The sequence below is a fragment of the Coregonus clupeaformis genome, chromosome 1 (genome assembly GCF_020615455.1).
Source record: "Coregonus clupeaformis isolate EN_2021a chromosome 1, ASM2061545v1, whole genome shotgun sequence".
Classification (NCBI taxonomy): domain Eukaryota; kingdom Metazoa; phylum Chordata; class Actinopteri; order Salmoniformes; family Salmonidae; genus Coregonus; species Coregonus clupeaformis.
The window spans coordinates 76529349-76547991 of record NC_059192.1 but is presented as its reverse complement, the minus strand read 5'-3'; the positions used below and the strand labels follow the sequence as shown (position 1 = coordinate 76547991).

General features: G+C 45.1%; 1 protein-coding gene and 1 long non-coding RNA gene across 4 annotated transcripts in view; one reads left to right on the top strand and one right to left on the bottom strand.

Annotated features, from left to right (window-relative positions):
• Positions 1–16724, bottom strand: part of eif2ak1 (eukaryotic translation initiation factor 2-alpha kinase 1) — a 27318-nt gene extending 10594 nt beyond the window's left edge. Inside the window, exons 1-11 of one of the 2 annotated variants that reach the window (XM_041891047.2) lie at positions 16328–16724; positions 15008–15175; positions 14617–14759; positions 14461–14504; positions 12071–12170; positions 11890–11970; positions 11657–11753; positions 11478–11526; positions 11022–11394; positions 9148–9244; positions 8904–9010 (exon numbers count right to left, since the gene is read on the bottom strand). In XM_041891047.2, the coding sequence (XP_041746981.1) occupies positions 8904–9010; positions 9148–9244; positions 11022–11394; positions 11478–11526; positions 11657–11753; positions 11890–11970; positions 12071–12170; positions 14461–14504; positions 14617–14759; positions 15008–15175; positions 16328–16496 (1428 nt within the window). In that variant the 5' untranslated portion in view covers positions 16497–16724. Of the gene's footprint in view, positions 1–8903; positions 9011–9147; positions 9245–11021; positions 11395–11477; positions 11527–11656; positions 11754–11889; positions 11971–12070; positions 12171–14460; positions 14505–14616; positions 14760–15007; positions 15176–15442; positions 15587–16327 lie in introns of those variants that run through there. The other variant, XM_041891053.2, reaches the window with a different exon arrangement.
• LOC121577305 lies at positions 15150–18643 on the top strand. Of its 2 annotated transcripts, XR_006002604.1 has the most exons (4): positions 15150–15222; positions 15492–15670; positions 17796–18193; positions 18390–18643. It is a non-coding gene; the product is annotated as an uncharacterized LOC121577305 (long non-coding RNA). The 2 variants fall into 2 exon arrangements; XR_006002602.2 differs by lacking the exons at positions 15150–15222; positions 15492–15670 and adding an exon at positions 17294–17642.

Below are 18643 nucleotides of genomic sequence, written 5' to 3'. Positions count from 1 at the left end.
ACAGAATAACAACAACAAAATCCAGAAAAACGCATGTCAAAAATGTTATAAATTGATTTGCATTTTAATGAGGGAAATAAGTATTTGACCCCCTCTCAATCAGAAAGATTTCTGGCTCCCAGGTGTCTTTTATACAGGTAACGAGCTGAGATTAGGAGCACACTCTTAAAGGGAGTGCTCCTAATCTCAGTTTGTTACCTGTATAAACGACACCTGTCCACAGAAGCAATCAATTAATCAGATTCCAGACTCTCCACCATGGCCAAGACCAAAGAGCTCTCCAAGGATGTCAGGGACAAGATTGTAGACCCACACAAGGCTGCAATGGGCTACAAGACCATCGCCAAGCAGCTTGGTGAGAAGGTGACAAAAGTTGGTGCGATTATTCGCAAATGGAAGAAACACAAAATAACTGTCAATCTCCCTTGGCCTGGGGCTCCATGCAAGATCTTACCTCGTGGAGTTGCAATGATCATGAGAACGGTGAGGAATCAGCCCAGAACTACACGGGAGGATCTTGTCAATGATCTCAAGGCAGCTGGGACCATAGTCACCAAGAAAACAATTGGTAACACACTACGCCGTGAAGGACTGAAATTCTGCAGCGCCCGCAAGGTCCCCCTGCTCAAGAAAGCACATATACAGGCCCGTCTGAAGTTTGCCAATGAACATCTGAATGATTCAGAGGAGAACTGGGTGAAAGTGTTGTGGTCGGATGAGACCAAAATCAAGCTCTTTGGCATCAACTCAACTCGCCGTGTTTGGAGGAGGAGGAATGCTGCCTATGACCCCAAGAACACCATCCCCACCGTCAAACATGGAGGTGGAAACATTATGCTTTGGGGGTGTTTTTCTGCTAAGGGGACAGGACAACTTCACCTCATCAAAGGGACGATGGACGGGACCATGTACCGTCAAATCTTGGGTGAGAACCTCCTTCCCTCAGCCAGGGCATTGAAAATGGGTTGTGGATGGGTATTCCAGCATGACAATGACCCAAAACACATGGCCAAGGCAACAAAGGAGTGGCTCAAGAAGAAGCACATTAAGGTCCTGGAGTGGCCTAGCCAGTCTCCAGACCTTAATCCCATAGAAATTCTGTGGAGGGAGCTGAAGGTTCAAGTTGCCAAACGTCAGCCTCAAAACCTTAATGACTTGGAGAAGATCTGCAAAGAGGAGTGGAACAAAATCCCTTCTGAGATGTGTGCAAACCTGGTGGCCAACTACAAGAAACGTCTGACCTCTGTGATTGCCAACAAGGGTTTTGCCACCAAGTACTAAGTCATGTTTTGCAGAGGGGTCAAATACTTATTTCCCTCATTAAAATGCAAATCAATTTATAACTTTTTTGACATGCATTTTTCTGGATTTTGTTGTTGTTATTCTGTCTCTCACTGTTCAAATAAACCTACCATTAAAATTATAGACTGATCATGTCTTTGTCAGTGGGCAAACTTACAAAATCAGCAGGGGATCAAATACTTTTTTCCCTCACTGTATATTAAAAAAATAAATAATACAAAATCAATTAAATACTCGGATGCGGTGGGTGGTGTGCGCGCCTCCTAAGTCGAACCAGCAGGCCGCTCTGAGTGCCTCTCTTCCGCCGGCGATGTTTTGGGTCGGCCTCTGGAATCAGTTCAATTGCCCTGGGGAGAGCGAACAAAGGATCTGCTTCGGGAAAGTCGTATTCCTGGACGTAATGCTGGTAGTTTTGGTGAGTTACCGCCGCTCTGATATCCAATAGTTTTTACCGGCTGTATGTAATGTTACAAAACATTTTCTGAGCTAATAATGTAAAAAATTATAATAATACTAAGAGCTAGTCGCGAGGCCACCATCTCCGTCGGCACCAGTTGGTACCACCAGCAAAACAAAACCAGCAAAACAAAACCATTCTAACATGTCCATTTCCTCCATGTCCTCATTCTTGCAACCTCCAGGGAACAGCGAGGCCGCAACGCCCTGCACCTGGTAATCACCCACTGGCCCACCATCCTGGCCTCTTGGCCCAAGCCACGCACCAAGTTTGAGACGGCCATGATGTCAATGCAGCACCGGGCCGAGGCCTGCGTCAGGTGCTCTCCAGCCACGGAGTCAACATCAACGGTCATTGATTGGTTAATTGATAGATAGATTGGTTGGTTAATTGATAATTTGAAGATACTTCTAAAATTGTTCCATCACTATGTTGAAAAATGAATGCATACACTTAAAACAATTATCTTGAAGCATGATGAAGTTGCCTGTAGACGCTGATGTTATTGTCAGCTTTGCATTTCCCCCCAAGGGTTCAAGCTGATCCAAGATCTGTGCCTAGATTGTGTGCCTAGACTTAAAACCAGAAGTCACAAACACAATCAACGTCTTATTTCCATTGATTGTGGTCTTCTAGGTGGACAGGAACAGCGCCGGAGAAGGTGGCTGCCGTTTTACAGCCCTCTAACCAATTGTACTATTATGTGTGTTTTTCCGCGTTATTTGTAATTTATTTTGTACATAATGTTTCTGCCATCGTCTCTTATAACCAAAAAGAGCTTCTGGATATCAGGACAGCGATTACTCACCTCGTATTGGACGAAGATTTTTTCTTCAACGAGGCGGCCGCAAAGGATATCATACAGACACCCGACAAGGCCCAAATCCCGTCATTCGCGTGAGGAAGAGACGGAGATATCGCGGACGTAGATCGGGGTGCCTTGTAAGATCCGACGGCGGCGAGTAAACTGCCTCTTCCATCAATCCTATTAGCCAACGTTCAAGCTTTTGAAAATAAAGTGGACGATTTAAGATTACGGTTATCCTACCAACGGGACATTAAAAACTGTAATATCTTATGTTTCACGGAGTCGTGGCTGAACGACGACAATGATAACATTCAGCTAGCAGGCTATACGCTACATCGGCAGGACAGAACGGCTGACTCCGGTAAGACAAGGGGTGGCGGTCTGTGTATATTTGTAAACAACAGCTGGTGCACAAAATGAAATACTAAGGAAGTCTCGAGGTTTTGCTCGCCTGAGGTAGAGTATCTTATGATAAGCTGTAGACCACACTATTTACCAAGAGAGTTTTCATCTATATTTTTCATAGCTGTCTATTTACCACCACAAACCAATGCTGGCATTAAGATTGCACTGAATGAGTTGTACAAGGCCATTAATCAACAGGAAAACGCTCATCCAGATGCAGCGCTCCTAGTGGCCGGGGACTTTAATGCAGGGAAACTTAAATCCGTTCTACCTAATTTCTACCAGCATGTTAAATGTGCAACCAGAGGGAAAAAAACTCTAGACCACCTTTACTCCACACATAGAGACGCATACAAAGCTCTCCCTCGCCCTCCATTTGGCAAATCTGACCATAACTCTATCCTCCTGATTCCTGCTTATAAGCAAAAACTAAAGCAGGAAGCACCAGTGACTCGGTTAATAAAAAAGTGGTCAGATGACGTAGATGCTAAGCTACAGGACTGTTTTGCTAGCACAGACTGGAACATGTTCCGGGATTCTTCAGACAGCATTGAGGAGTACACCACATCAGTCACTGGCTTCATCAATAGGTGCATCGATGATGTCGTCCCCACAGTGACCGTACGTACATACCCCAACCAGAAGCCATGGATTACAGGAAACATCCGCACTGAGCTAAAGGGTAGAGCTGCCGCTTTCAAGGAACGGGACTCTAACCCGGACGCTTATAAGAAATCCCGCTATGACCTCCGACGAACCATCAAACAGGCAAAGAGTCAATACAGGTCTAAGATTGAATCATACTACACTGGCTCTGACGCTCGTCGGATGTGGCAGGGCTTGAAAACTATTACAGACTACAAAGGGAAGCACAGCCGCGAGCTGCCCAGTGACACAAGCCTACCAGACGAGCTAAACCACTTCTATGCTCGCTTCGAGGCAAGCAACACTGAAGCATGCATGATAGCACCAGCTGTTCCGGATGACTATGTGATCACGCTCTCCGTAGCCGATGTGAGTAAGACTTTTAAGCAGGTCAACATTCACAAGGCCGCAGGGCCAGACGGATTACCAGGACGTGTACTCCGAGCATGTGCTGACCAACTGGCAAGTGTCTTCACTGACATTTTCAACATGTCCCTGACTGAGTCTGTTATACCAACATGTTTCAAGCAGACCACCATAGTCCCCATGCCCAAGGACTCTAAGATAACCTGCCTAAATGACTACCGACCCGTAGCACTGACGTCTGTAGCCATGAAGTGCTTTGAAAGGCTGGTCATGGCTCACATCAACAGCATTATCCCAGAAACCCTAGACCCACTCCAATTTGCATACCGCCCCAACAGATCCACAGATGATGCAATCTCTATTGCACTCCACACTGCCCTTTCCCACCTGGACAAGAGGAACACCTACGTGAGAATGCTATTCATTGACTACAGCTCAGCATTCAACACCATAGTGCCCTCTAAGCTCATCACTAAGCTAAGGATCCTGGGACTAAACACCTCCCTCTGCAACTGGATCCTGGACTTCCTGACGGGCCGCCCCCAGGTGGTAAGGGGAAGGTAACAACACATCTGCCACACTGATCCTCAACACGGGGGCCCCTCAGGGGTGCGTGCTCAGTCCCCTCCTGTACTCTCTGTTCACCCATGACTGCATGGCCAGGCACGACTCCAACACCATCATTAAGTTTGCCGACGACACAACAGTGGTAGGCCTGATCACCGACAACGATGAGACAGCCTATAGGGGAGGAGGTCAGAGATCTGGCCGTGTGGTGCCAGGACAACAACCTCTCCCTCAACGTGACCAAGACAAAGGAGCTGATTGTGGACTACAGGAAAAAAAAGAGGACTGAGCACGCCCCCCATTCTCATCGACGGGGCTGTAGTGGAACAGGTTGAGAGCTTCAAGTTCCTTGGTGTCCACATCACCAACGAACTATCATGGTCCAAACACACCAAGACAGTCGTGAAGAGGGCACGACAAAGCCTATTCCCCCTCAGGAGACTAAAAAGATTTGGCATGGGTCCTCAGATCCTCAAAAAATTCTACAGCTGCACCATCGAGAGCATCCTGACTGGTTGCATCACCGCCTGGTATGGCAACTGCTTGGCCTCCGACCGCAAGGCACTACAGAGGGTAGTGCGTACGGCCCAGTACATCACTGGGGCAAAGCTTTTCTGCCATCCAGGACCTCTATACCAGGCGGTGTCAGAGGAAGGCCCTCAAAATTGTCAAAGACTCCAGCCACCCTAGTCATAGACTGTTCTCTCTGCTACCGCACGGCAAGCGGTACCGGAGTGCCAAGTCTAGGTCCAAAATACTTCTCAACAGCTTCTACCCCCAAGCCATAAGACTCCTGAACAGCTAATCATGGCTACCCGGACTATTTGCACTGCCCCCCACCCCATCCTTTTTACGCTGCTGCTACTCTGTTAAGTATTTATGCATAGTCACTTTAACTCTACCCACATGTACATATTACCTCAACTACCTCAACTAGTCGGTGCCCCCGCACATTGACTCTGCAACGGTACCCCCCCTGTATATATAGCCTCCCTACTGTCACTTTATTTTACTTCTGCTCTTTTTTTTCTCAACACTTTTTTTGTTGTTGTTTTATTTTTACTTTTTTTGTTTAAAATAAATGCACTGTTGGTTAAGGGCTGTAAGTAAGCATTTCACTGTAATGTCTGCACCTGTTGTATTCGGCGCATGTGACCAATAACATTTGATTTGATTTGATTTGATTTGATCAGGCTGACTGTCATCTCTGTATTGAGGATCCCGGCAGCCATATGCAGGGGCATGATCCTGTTTGATTTTGGCGCCGTTCGCTACGGAGCTCTGCCCGCTATCCGCATCCTGGCAAGCCTTGGCGCCAAAATCAACAGGATGCCTGTTGCCAGGATCCCTGCATATGGCTGCCGGGATCCTCAATACAGAGATGACAGCCAGCCTGATCAACCTTGTTGAAGTCGGCCCCAATTAAAACCTACTCAAACCAGAAACCGTGGATAGATGGCAGCATTCGCGCAAAACTGAAAGTGCGAACCACTGCATTTAATCATGGCAAGGTGACTGGGAATATGGTCAAATACAAACAGTGTAGTTATTCCCTCCGTAAGGCAATCACAGGCAAAACATCAGTACAGAGACAAAATGGAGTCGCAATTCAACGCCTCAGACACAAGACGTATGTAGCAGGGTCTACAGACAATCACGGATTACAAAGGGAAAACCAGCCACGTCGCGGACACCGACGTCTTGCTCCCAGACAAGCTAAACACCTTCACCCGCTTTGAGGATAACACAGTGCCACCGACGCAGCCCGCTCCAAAGGACTGTGGGCTCTCGTTCTCCGTGGCCGACGTGAGTAAGACATTTAAGCGTGTTAACCCTCGCAAGGCTGCCGGCCCAGACGGCATCCCTAGCCGCGTCCTCAGAGCATACGCAGACCCGCTGGCTGGAGTGTTTACGGACATATTCAATCTCTCCCTACCCCAGTCTGCTGTCCCCACTTGCTTCAAGATGTCCACCATTGCTCCTGTACCCAAGAAAGCAAAGGTAACTGAACTAATTGACTATCGCCCCGTAGCACTCACTTCTGTCATCATGAAGTCCTTTGAGAGGCTAGTTAAGGATCATATCACCTCTACCTTACCTGACACCATAGGCCCACTTCAATTTGCTTACCACCCCAATAGATCCACAGACGATGCAATCACCATCGCACTGCACACTGCCCTATCCCATCTGGACAAGAGGAATACCTACGTCAGAATGCTGTTAATTGACTATAGCTCAGCCTTCAACACCATAGTACCCTCCAAGCTCATCATTAAGCTCGGGGCCCTGGGTCTGAACCCCGCCCTGTGCAACTGTTGTCCTGGACTTCCTGACAGGCCGCCCTCAGGTGGTGAAGGTAGGAAACAACACCTCCACTTCGCTGATCCTCAACACAGGGGCCCCACAAGGGTGCATGTTCAGCCCCCTCCTGTACTCCCTCTTCACCCATGACTGCGTGGCCATGCATGCCTCCAACTCAATCATCAAGTTTGCAGACGACACAACAGTAGTAGGCCTGATTACCAACAATGACGAGACAGCCTACAGAGAGGAGGTGAGGGTGCCAGGAAAATAACCTCTCACTCAACGTCAACAAAACGATGGAGATGATCGTGGACTTCAGGAAACAGCAGAGGGAGAACGCCCCTATCCACATCGATGGGACCGCAGTGGAGAAGGTGGAAAGCTTCAGGTTCCTCTGCGTACACATCACTGACAATCTGAAATGGTCCACCCACACAGACAGTGTGGTGAAGAAGGCGCAACAGCGTCAGGAGGCTGAAGAAATTCGGCTTGGCCAAAGACCCTAAGAAACTTTTACAGATGCAAAATTGAGAGCATCCTGTCGGGCTGTATCACCGCCTGGTACGGCAACTGCACCGCCTGCAACCGCAGGGCTCTCCAGAGGGTGGTGCGGTCTGCCCAACGCATCACCGGGGGCACACTGCCTGCCCTCCAGGACACCTACAGCACTCGATGTCACAGGAAGGTCAAAAAGATCATCAAGTACATCAACCACCCGAGCCACGGCCTGTTCACCCCTCTATCATCCAGAAGGCGAGGTCAGTACAGGTGCATCAAAGCTGGGACCGAGAGACTGAAAAACAGCTTCTATCTCAAGGCCATCAGACTGTTAAATAGCCATCACTAGCTGGCTTCCACCCGGTTACGCAACCCTGTACCTTAAGAGGCTGCTGCTCAATATACATAGACATGGAATCACTGGCCACTTTAATAATGGATCACTAGTCACTTTAATAATGTCCACATACTGCTTTACTCATATGTATATACTGTATTCTATTCTACTGTATTTTAGTCAATGCCACTCCCGACATTGCTCATCCTAATATTTATATATTTCTTAATTCCATTCTTTTACTTTTAGATTTGTGTATTGTTGTGAATTGTTAGATACTACTGCACTGTTGGAGCTAGGAACACAAGCATTTCGCTACACCCGCAATAACATCTGCTAAATATGTGTATGTGACCAATACAATTTGATTTGATTTGTTTTTGGTTAATTGGTCTTTTTAGTTCCTTTGTTGTTTGTGTTTTGTGTTGAAGGTGATGAATAAGTCGGGGAACAGCCCCCTCCTCCTGGCGGCAGCCAACAAGCCAGTGAAGGCCCTGTCAGTGGACCTGAGCTGTATCCCTGAGCTGCTGGACCAGGGGGCTGAACACAGTGAACCATGCCGCGCGCACGGCCCTGCACGAGGCCTGTAGCGGGGGCCACGAGGCCGTAGTGGAGCTCCTCCTAAAGTATGGAGCCGGCATCAACCAGCTGACCACTGCAGGGGAGAACTTCCTGTTTCTGGATCAGAAGCTCAACCTGAGGCACACCTCTCTGCTGGGGAAGCTGCTTACCACGACCTACCACCTGACCAACAGAGGTGGCCACCTGCTCAGGGAGTACTTTGACCAGAGGGACCAGCTACAGCCAGCAGCCTAGGAGCCTCATATGTTCCACATCTACCAGCTCTATGGGAAGAGTCACGGTAGAGGGAGCCTGAAGCAGGTTCTGCTAGACAGGGTGCATGACTTTGTTTAATCACTGTGAAAACGCATGCAATGTCACGTTTATTAAGGAGGGTGATGAAATCCCACCTCGGTTCCCCCGCTTTCCCAATATGGAGGACTTCACCATGCCTCAAGGAGTCTAACTCCTCCTGTCCATGAAGGTGAAAGCTAGGGCATGTTACTTTTACATTTGAACACATATTACCTTGTGTGATCTACCTCATCAGAGAGGCAAAACCTCCTTTGTGACCATTTGATGGTGCACTTATTTTTCTTATGAAATAAAAGAATAGTGACTTAAATAATATACACTTGTAAAGAACATACCTTCAGGTCTCTGTGCATGATACCTCTAGAGTGAATGTATTCCACTCCTTCAAGTATTTTATGTAGAATGCTTAGGGTTTGTTTCGTGTCCACAGACCCGTAAGGATCTGTAAAACAAAAGCCAAAACATACTCATTACCAAATTCTGCATAATATAAACTTAATCAAAACATTGATAATGTTGCATGAAGAGCCAAAGCAACAAAGGGGTGCATCTTATTGTGAAAGTTATATATATGCTCACTTTGTGAGGTGTGTTCGGTGGTTCTCTCTGAGATCCAGTCTTTGAGCGAACGTTCACACAGCTGCATCTGAATATACAGCATAAGGTGGAACTGCACCTGAGGTAGCCATTGAATAGTGTCCAGTAAAATCAGAGTTTGACAAAAACATCATCTATACATACAGGGGACATTTGTAGACGTCCAGAGTTGGAAGATTAGAGGATTGTGTTAAAACAACAGGATAAGAGGCCCTACTGAGCTCCATTATATAGGTTACACAGTATAAATACAGTGGGGAAAATAAGTATTTAGTCAGCCACCAATTGTGCATGTTCTCCCACTTAAAAAGATGAGAGAGGCCTGTAATTTTCATCATAGGTACACGTCAACTATGACAGACAAATTGAGGAAAAAAAATCCAGAAAATCACATTGTAGGATTTTTAATGAATTTATTTGCAAATTATGGTGGAAAATAAGTATTTGGTCACCTACAAACAAGCAAGATTTCTGGCTCTCACAGACCTGTAACTTCTTCTTTAAGAGGCTCCTCTGTCCTCCACTCGTTACCTGTATTAATGGCACCTGTTTGAACTTGTTATCAGTATAAAAGACACCTGTCCACAACCTCAAACAGTCACACTCCAAACTCCACTATGGCCAAGACCAAAGAGCTGTCAAAGTACACCAGAAACAAAATTGTAGACCTGCACCAGGCTGGGAAGACTGAATCTGCAATAGGTAAGCAGCTTGGTTTGAAGAAATCAACTGTGGGAGCAATTTTTAGGAAATGGAAGACATACAAGACCACTGATAATCTCCCTCGATCTGGGGCTCCACGCAGATCTCACCCCGTGGGGTCAAAATGATCACAAGAACGGTGAGCAAAAATCCCAGAACCACACGGGAGGACCTAGTGAATGACCTGCAGAGAGCTGGGACCAAAGTAACAAAGCCTACCATCAGTAACACACTACGCCGCCAGGGTTTCAAATCCTGCAGTGCCAGATGTGTCCCCCTGCTTAAGCCAGTACATGTCCAGGCCCGTCTGAAGTTTGCTAGAGTGCATTTGGATGATCCAGAAGAGGATTGGGAGAATGTCATATGGTCAGATGAAACCAAAATATAACTTTTTGGTAAAAACTCAACTCGTCGTGTTTGGAGGACAAAGAATGCTGAGTTGCATCCAAAGAACACCATACCTACTGTGAAGCATGGGGGTGGAAACATCATGCTTTGGGGCTGTTTTTCTGCAAAGGGACCAGGACGACTGATCCGTGTAAAGGAAAGAATGAATGGGGCCATGTATTGTGAGATTTTGAGTGAAAACCTCCTCCCATCAGCAAGGGCATTGAAGATGAAACGTGGCTGGGTCTTTCAGCATGACAATGATCCCAAACACACCGCCCGGGCAACGAAGGAGTGGCTTCGTAAGAAGCATTTCAAGGTCCTGGGTGGCTTAGCCAGTCTCCAGATCTCAACCCCCATAGAAAATATTTGGAGGGAGTTGAAAGTCCGTGTTGCCCAGCGACAGCCCCAAAACATCACTGCTCTAGAGGAGATCTGCATGGAGGAATGGGCCAAAATACCAGCAACAGTGTGTGAAAACCTTGTGAAGACTTACAGAAAACGTTTGACCTGTGTCATTGCCAACAAAGGGTATATAACAAAGTATTGAGAAACTTTTGTTATTGACCAAATACTTATTTTCCACCATAATTTGCAAATAAATTCATTAAAAATCCTACAATGTGATTTTCTGGATTTTTTTCCCTCATTTTGTCTATCATAGTTGACGTGTACCTATGATGAAAATTACAGGCCTCTCTCATCTTTTTAAGTGGGAGAACATGCACAATTGGTGGCTGACTAAATACTTTTTTTCCCCACTGTACCTCCTTGGCGGGGCATTTCGTGTCCCACTCCTCGCTCCCCACGTCGATGTAGGAGTTGTTGTTCAGCTCCATCCTGTTCCTGGTTCCTGAGGCCTCCTCCGACAGGGCCGAGCCATCCCAGCTGACCGCAGGGCAGCCGTCCGGCGTCAGGCCACGCCGTCCCAGGAACACACAGGGGACAAAGTTCTCTGGGACACGGGTGTGGCGCATGGTTTTAGGACACACCGCCTGCGTGCTCTTCTCCTCTTTAGGGGCCAGGGCTTTCACCCGGAGGATCTCTGGTGCTTTACCTATGGCCACTGGCTCCTTTGGGTAATCTGAGCTCTCAAAGACTATTGAGGAGCCGTTGCTACTGCCGGTACTCTCCTCAGTGCTGTGAGAGTGGAAAAATACATGTTTCAGAATCGAATATGATACTGAATCATGTAATTCAGTTATACGATATAATAATCGTACCGTTCTGGCAGCGCAGGCGTTTCCAGTGCTGAGAGTATTGATGCAGGGTCTGAAATTGAGAAATTGTACCAAATGTGAAATGATGTGAAAAAACAACAACAATGAAGAGAGGTTAGCTATGAATAAATTAAATCATTTGAATTTAGAACATGTCAGAGGAGAGAAGTAACGGAAGTCACTGGTAAAAGCAGGTGCGACATGCTCCATCCAGGCAGTGTGGTAGCCCACTACATTGACGTGCTGAAGACTGGATAACACTTTCACCTCTCTGAGAACCTGAAACAAAGACAGGAAAATACTCAATGACTGAAACTCACTTGTGTCCATTATCGAATACTGCACTGAAGTATACTGCATTTTTGGATCATTAAAACTCAATACATTTTAAATGAATTGTGGAAAAATAGCATACCTTCATGCAGTCTTCCCGTGAAACATTCTTGATGAGAATTTTCTTCACAGCATACTTCTGCCCATCCAGCTTGTTTGTTACCTAGAAAGCAAATGATAAAAACAAAGAGGGGAAATTTACTCCACTGTAGGTTTTATTAATGCATTAGTATCATTTTTATTTTGAATGGACAGTTCAGTACCTTGAAGACTTTGCCATAGGATCCTTTTCCAAGTCTAGAGAGCTCTTCAAACTCGCTGAGGTAGCGAGACGTCTGTGCCTGGAACAGACCTTCTGTTGGTCTACGGTGAGAGGAGGACAATTAGCAAAGAGACAGATCCTCAAGATCCTCGAGATCCTCTCACAACGCAACGTACACAGATCCTCTCACAACGCAACGTACACAGATCCTCTCACAACGCAACGTACACAAATCCTCTTATAACGTCACGTACACATATCCTCTCACAACACAATGTACACATATCCTCTCACAACGCAACGTACACAGATCCTCTCACAACGCAACGTACACAGATCCTCTCACAACGCAACGTACACAGATCCTCTCACAACGCAACGTACACAGATCCTCTCACAACGCAACGTACACAGATCCTCTCACAACACAACGTACACAGATCCTCTCACAACGCAACGTACACAGATCCTCTCACAACGCAACGTACACAGATCCTCTCACAACACAACGTACACAGATCCTCTCACAACACAACGTACACAGATCCTCTCACAACGCAACGTACACAGATCCTCTCACAACGCAACGTACACAGCAGTACATTAAATTTATTTTTTACATTTTAGTCATTTAGCATACGCTCTTATCCAAAGCAACTTACAATTAGTGCATTCATCTTAAGATAGCTACAGTGAGGGAAAAAAGTATTTGATCCCCTGCTGATTTTGTACGTTTGCCCACTGACAAAGAAATGATCAGTCTATAATTTTAATGGTAGGTTTATTTTAACAGTGAGAGACAGAATAACAACAACAAAATCCAGAAAAACGCATGTCAAAAATGTTAAAAATTGATTTGCATTTTAATGAAGGAAATAAGTATTTGACCCCCTCTCAATCAGAAAGATTTCTGGCTCCCAGGTGTCTTTTATACAGGTAACGAGCTGAGATTAGGAGCACACTCTTAAAGGGAGTGCTCCTAATCTCAGTTTGTTACCTATATAAAAGACACCTGTCCACAGAAGCAATTAATCAATCAGATTCCAAACTCTCCACCATGGCCAAGACCAAAGAGCTCTCCAACGATGTCAGGGACAAGATTGTAGACCTACACAAGGCTGGAATGGGCTACAAGACCATCGCCAAGCAGCTTGGTGAGAAGGTGACAACAGTTGGTGCGATTATTCGCAAATGGAAGAAACACAAAATAACTGTCAATCTCCCTCGGCCTAGGGCTCCATGCAAGATCTCACCTCGTGGAGTTGCAATGATCATGAGAATGGTGAGGAATCAGCCCAGAACTACACGGGAGGATCTTGTCAATGATCTCAAGGCAGCTGGGACCATAGTCAAGAAGAAAAAAAACAATTGGTAACACACTACGCCGTGAAGGACTGAAATCCTGCAGCGCCCGCAAGGTCCCCCTGCTCAAGAAAGCACATATACAGGCCCGTCTGAAGTTTGCCAATGAACATCTGAATGATTCAGAGAAGAACTGGGTGAAAGTGTTGTGGTCAGATGAGACCAAAATCAAGCTCTTTGGCATCAACTCAACTCGCCATGTTTGGAGGAGGAGGAATGCTGCCTATGACCCCAAGAACACCATCCCCACCGTCAAACATGGAGGTGGAAACATTATGCTTTGGGGTGTTTTTTCTGCTAAGGGGACAGGACAACTTCACCGCATCAAAGGGACGATGGACGGGGCCATGTGCCGTCAAATCTTGGGTGAGAACCTCCTTCCCTCAGCCAGGGCATTGAAAATGGGTCGTGGATGGGTATTCCAGCATGACAATGACCCAAAACACACGGCCAAGACAACAAAGGAGTGGCTCAAGAAGAAGCACATTAAGGTCCTGGTGGCCTAGCCACTCTCCAGACCTCTAATCCCATAGAAAATCTGTGGAGGGGGGCTGAATGTTCGAGTTGCCAAACGTCAGCCTCGAAACCTTAATGACTTGGAGAAGATCTGCAAAGAGGAGTGGGACAAAATTCCTCCTGAGATGTGTGCAAACCTGGTGGCTAACTACAAGAAATGTCTGACCTGCCAACAAAGGTTTTGCCACCAAGTACTAAGTCATGTTTTGCAGAGGGGTCAAATACTTATTTCCCTAATTAAAATGCTAATCAATTTATTACATTTTTGACATGCGTTTTTCTGGATTTTTTTGTTGTTATTCTGTCTCTCACTGTTAAAATAAACCTACCATTAAAATTATAGACTGATCATGTCTTTGTCAGTGGGCAAACGTACAAAATCAGCAGGGGATCAAATACTTTTTTCCCTCACTGTAGGTGAGACAACAACACATCACAATCGTATCAAGTACATTTTCCCTCAACAAAGTATTTGTCAGCAAAGTCAGTGCTAGTAACAAAAGACAATGTTACCTTTGCGTAAGGCTCTGGGTGTCTGTATTTAATAATATTTTACCCTGAAATGGCAGGAAGAAAACTGGTCAGTGAGCAAACATCAGTGATAAACAAGAAACTTGACCATGCATGTCCCGCATTACATTATCACTAAATGGACACATCAAGTGTTACCTGTGGGAACGGGAACAGGGAGGTGCTGGCAGCACGCAGTAGTTCAGTGAAGGCTCTGTTGTGTTGGAGTCTGACCGTGCTGAACTCATCACTGATGGCCAATGGGGAGAGGAGGTTCATCGCTGCTAAACGCTGACCAATGACTGGAGAGGATGGCAAAGACCAGGAAGTAATTCACTGTAGTGTTCTCTTTTTTCTTCTAATGAATCTTCACGCAAAAAATAATCTTTACAGAAGTCAGTGATGCAAAAGTGTTGCAAAAACACAGAAAACCCCCCGGAGTTTACCAAGTTACTTTGTTTAAAATAATCATATCCTAACCTCCCTCTACACAACAACCAGAGAATGTTCATGTTCTACTGACAGAGAGAGTTTAGTCGATCCTCTTTACCTTTGAAGAGCATATGTGAGCGGGTCGGGTCGCTCTCGTAGACAAAGCACAGGTGTTCCAGCAGAGACCCCAGCAGAAGGTGGTTGGGGATGGCTGAGGCGAACTCCTGGATGGACAGGTACTGCTTGCCAGCCATCAGAACCTCACAGTTGTTATCCGAGTCTGACGCTGTGTTTACATAGAGGAGAATGAGAGACAGGACAGAGGAGCGAGTGGTAAGTGTTTGTAACAAGATTATAGATTATGTAATAGATGGATAAAAGCAAAGTTGTGTGTCTCAATGGTGAACAGTCCCCTCCAAAACGTCCTGTAGCCAGATGATGGCCAACATCACATAACAAATAATCACCAACCTATTTTTGTGATTACTTCAATACCCCTTTATAAAGAAAATAAGCTTTGTAGTTAACAGATGAAATAGAAAATGTATCTTACCTTCGGCAATAACTTTGGCAATTAACGCTGCAATTTCTTTCTCCCCTAGGTCCATTTTGTCTACCAGTATGTGTGATATTGGCTCAATATGAAAAAATTCCAACACTAATGCTAAATTAACCTAACCACTTCAAAGTCAGCCAGCCCATCTTGTTTATGCATGCTGGGGTGTGCTCAGTGGTAAGGCTTATCTGTCTACAACAGTACACACTGGCCCCTCCACCCCAGGTCAGTAGCAAAATATAAGGAGAGAGGGAGTGTGAGAAACATGACAAAACTGTATGTAATGTACTCTCATATTTGTGTATGCTGATTGTTGGTTTATTCTGTACTCATTGGATTTGGCAACAGTTTATGATGTTGAATTGACTGTCTGCCATCAGTATATAGTACTGTACTGTAATGGGAAGCATGTCCACTGGTTGCATCACTAGAGGGTTATGACTGGGAAGAAGGTTATCTTTTTGGGGCAGCAGAAATGGTAATGCAGCCAACCAACCAATAGGAGTAAAGGAAAGACATGGCTATAAACGACATTCTAGAAAAATATCTCACTTAGCTGATTGGTCATAGCTAAATTAGTTATTTGTCAAAATGTGAGGAGGGATGTAGCCACAGTTGTGATCTATCTATCTATCTATCTATCTATCTATCTATCTATCTAATCTAATCTATCTAATCTATCTATCTGCCCCATGGTACTGATGATGAGGGTGTGGATCGAAAGCAGCCCCCAAAACTGAGTTTGGGTAGGTTCAGTGGGTAGGTTGAGAGGTTTGCTGACAGCAGGATGACTCCGCCGACAGCCCCACACATGACTTCTCAATTCTGCCTAGCAAGTTAGCGTGGCCATATTTGAACAATGTCAGGTGTCTGTCAACTTACTGTCAAATTTAACCTCATCGTCATCTTCACTGGTGGTCAAATTAAACACACTGCGCTCATGTCTGGTCGTGTTGGTTGTGGTGGTGGTTAGATTTCGGCGAATCAAGAAGTTGCTCATGCAGCTGCTACTTGAACTTTCCTCTCTGAGCCCGTACGGAGAGCTAAACATAGCGACGGCAGCGATTTAGGAAGTTTAAGCTTGTTAACCTATTAAATGTGAAATAACAACTTTAAGAATACTTAGGCTTTAATATTTTCCATTTCGCATGAATGATAACGAGTTAAGGTAGACGTTATTCTAAAATAATAATGTCAAAAGCTCGCCAGAAGAGTCCCATACGGTCTAGTGTCAGCCATTTCGAACGACACACATAAAGGGAGTGAAGTCTTGTCTTAAAACACCATGAGCTGAACATAAATGCAGTTGAATAATTTCACGTCCACTGTGAGGAGAACTTATAAATTAAGTCTGACTTCATTTGTTATATATTGATGAGATTGTATCCCGTTTATATAGTAACCCTATCCATTTATGCAATAAGTTTAATTCGGTCTTGTTCGTTTTATTATTTTGTGCGATAAGTCAGACAGTCCCTGCAGCATCTCATCTCATTTTGTTCCTTATCCTGTGATACTGGCAAAGGATGATGTAATGCTACAAATATTTATTGGTGACATACAATTACAACCTTGATATATATATATTTTTTTAGCTACAAATATTTATTGGTGACATACAATTACAACCTTGATATATATAAAAATGTTTTTACATAAGGTGAACCAGAACTAATACAATATAGACTAAATATATGACTCTGGGGTGAACCATTTTTGAGCCCATCTCTAAAATAGGTATTCTTTCTGATTATGGTGTTAATAAAAATAATTGTTTTAATGTTATTGTCTTGTATATATATACAATTTTAATAATGTATCGTTATCGTAGCCCATCACTGACTGACACAGGCTTTCCTTTTCAGAGGTCAGTGGTAGGCTTGCGCTTCCCTACGCAGAATCACTCGTGACTAATCAAAACAAGCGCGCGCGGCCGGAGAGACGCATGCGTCAACATGAGGAGGAGGACAACTTTAAACTCTAAAAGCACGGTTTAATCCACTTTTTGCATTAACTGAATTCGGTCAACTTCTTGTTTGCTGACAACATGTATGACAGCTAGCTATATGGTTTGTCAGCCGCTAGCCACATTGTACCTGAAATTAGATTTGGTGAAATGGTGCTACCAGATTAAACAGAATCCACAAACAGAAAGAATATAGCCGACAAACATTATACAGACAGTGCATCAATTTGGGTGTGTTCTTCAAAAAATCGAGTTGACGGATGCATCCTTTAAAAATAATGTCAATACACTACTTTTACTGGTTGGATTCTACTAGTTGGATTTTCTTCAGAACTGGTGTAAGGAATGCATAAAGTATGCGGCTCTCTCTTTGTATGTGTGCAGGAATACACCAAGATGATTCACGTGCTCCAGTCCTACTGCATCATCTCTACAGGGGTTCGTATCACCTGCACCAACCAGACAGAACAGGGCAAACGCACCCCGATCCTCTGCACCAGCGCCACGACAGTTATTTTACATCAACAACCCTCCGTGTGATCCTTCTAAGGTTTCCAAGCTTGTGAATTAAGTGTATCACACGTTTAATAGACATCCATTTGATGCATTGAACATCACTGTTGCCTCAGAGTGTGTGGATGTGAACGTCACTACAGACAGGAGTCAAATCTTTCTCCAGGAAGAGAAGCTTCTGCTAGCCATCATGAAGAGCTCTCTCATCGCCATGTACGAGACTGGAGTCAACAAGATCAGCCTCAACCATACATCCTTCCCCATGACCAGTAAGTAAACACACTTTTTGGCTGCTTGTTCTCATGCCAACAGTTATTCATTTATTTATTTATCCTTCATTTATACAGGTGAATATACATGTGTTTCAAGGGACACCTGCTTCAATCCGAAGGTTTGCTGTCATCCTGCTGTGTTTCATCGGTTTTAATTAATGTTGAGTTTGACCTTTTCTCTATGTTCCTACAGACCAGCAGAGCCTCCGTCTGAAATGGAAGATTGTCAGGTGGTTCCATCTTCTGAGATGACGGCTCCCAAAGCTGGATATTATTTTGAACCTGTGATTCCAAGTCCCAGATCATCTCTCAATCTGGCTGGCTTAAAAACTGCTATGTCCATGCACAACAGCCAGGCACTGGGGCTAAGTCGCCGCCGCAACCTTCGCTCTCTCTCTCCCACTACTCTCTCCTCTTCCATCCTATCATCTCTTCCCTCTGCTCAAT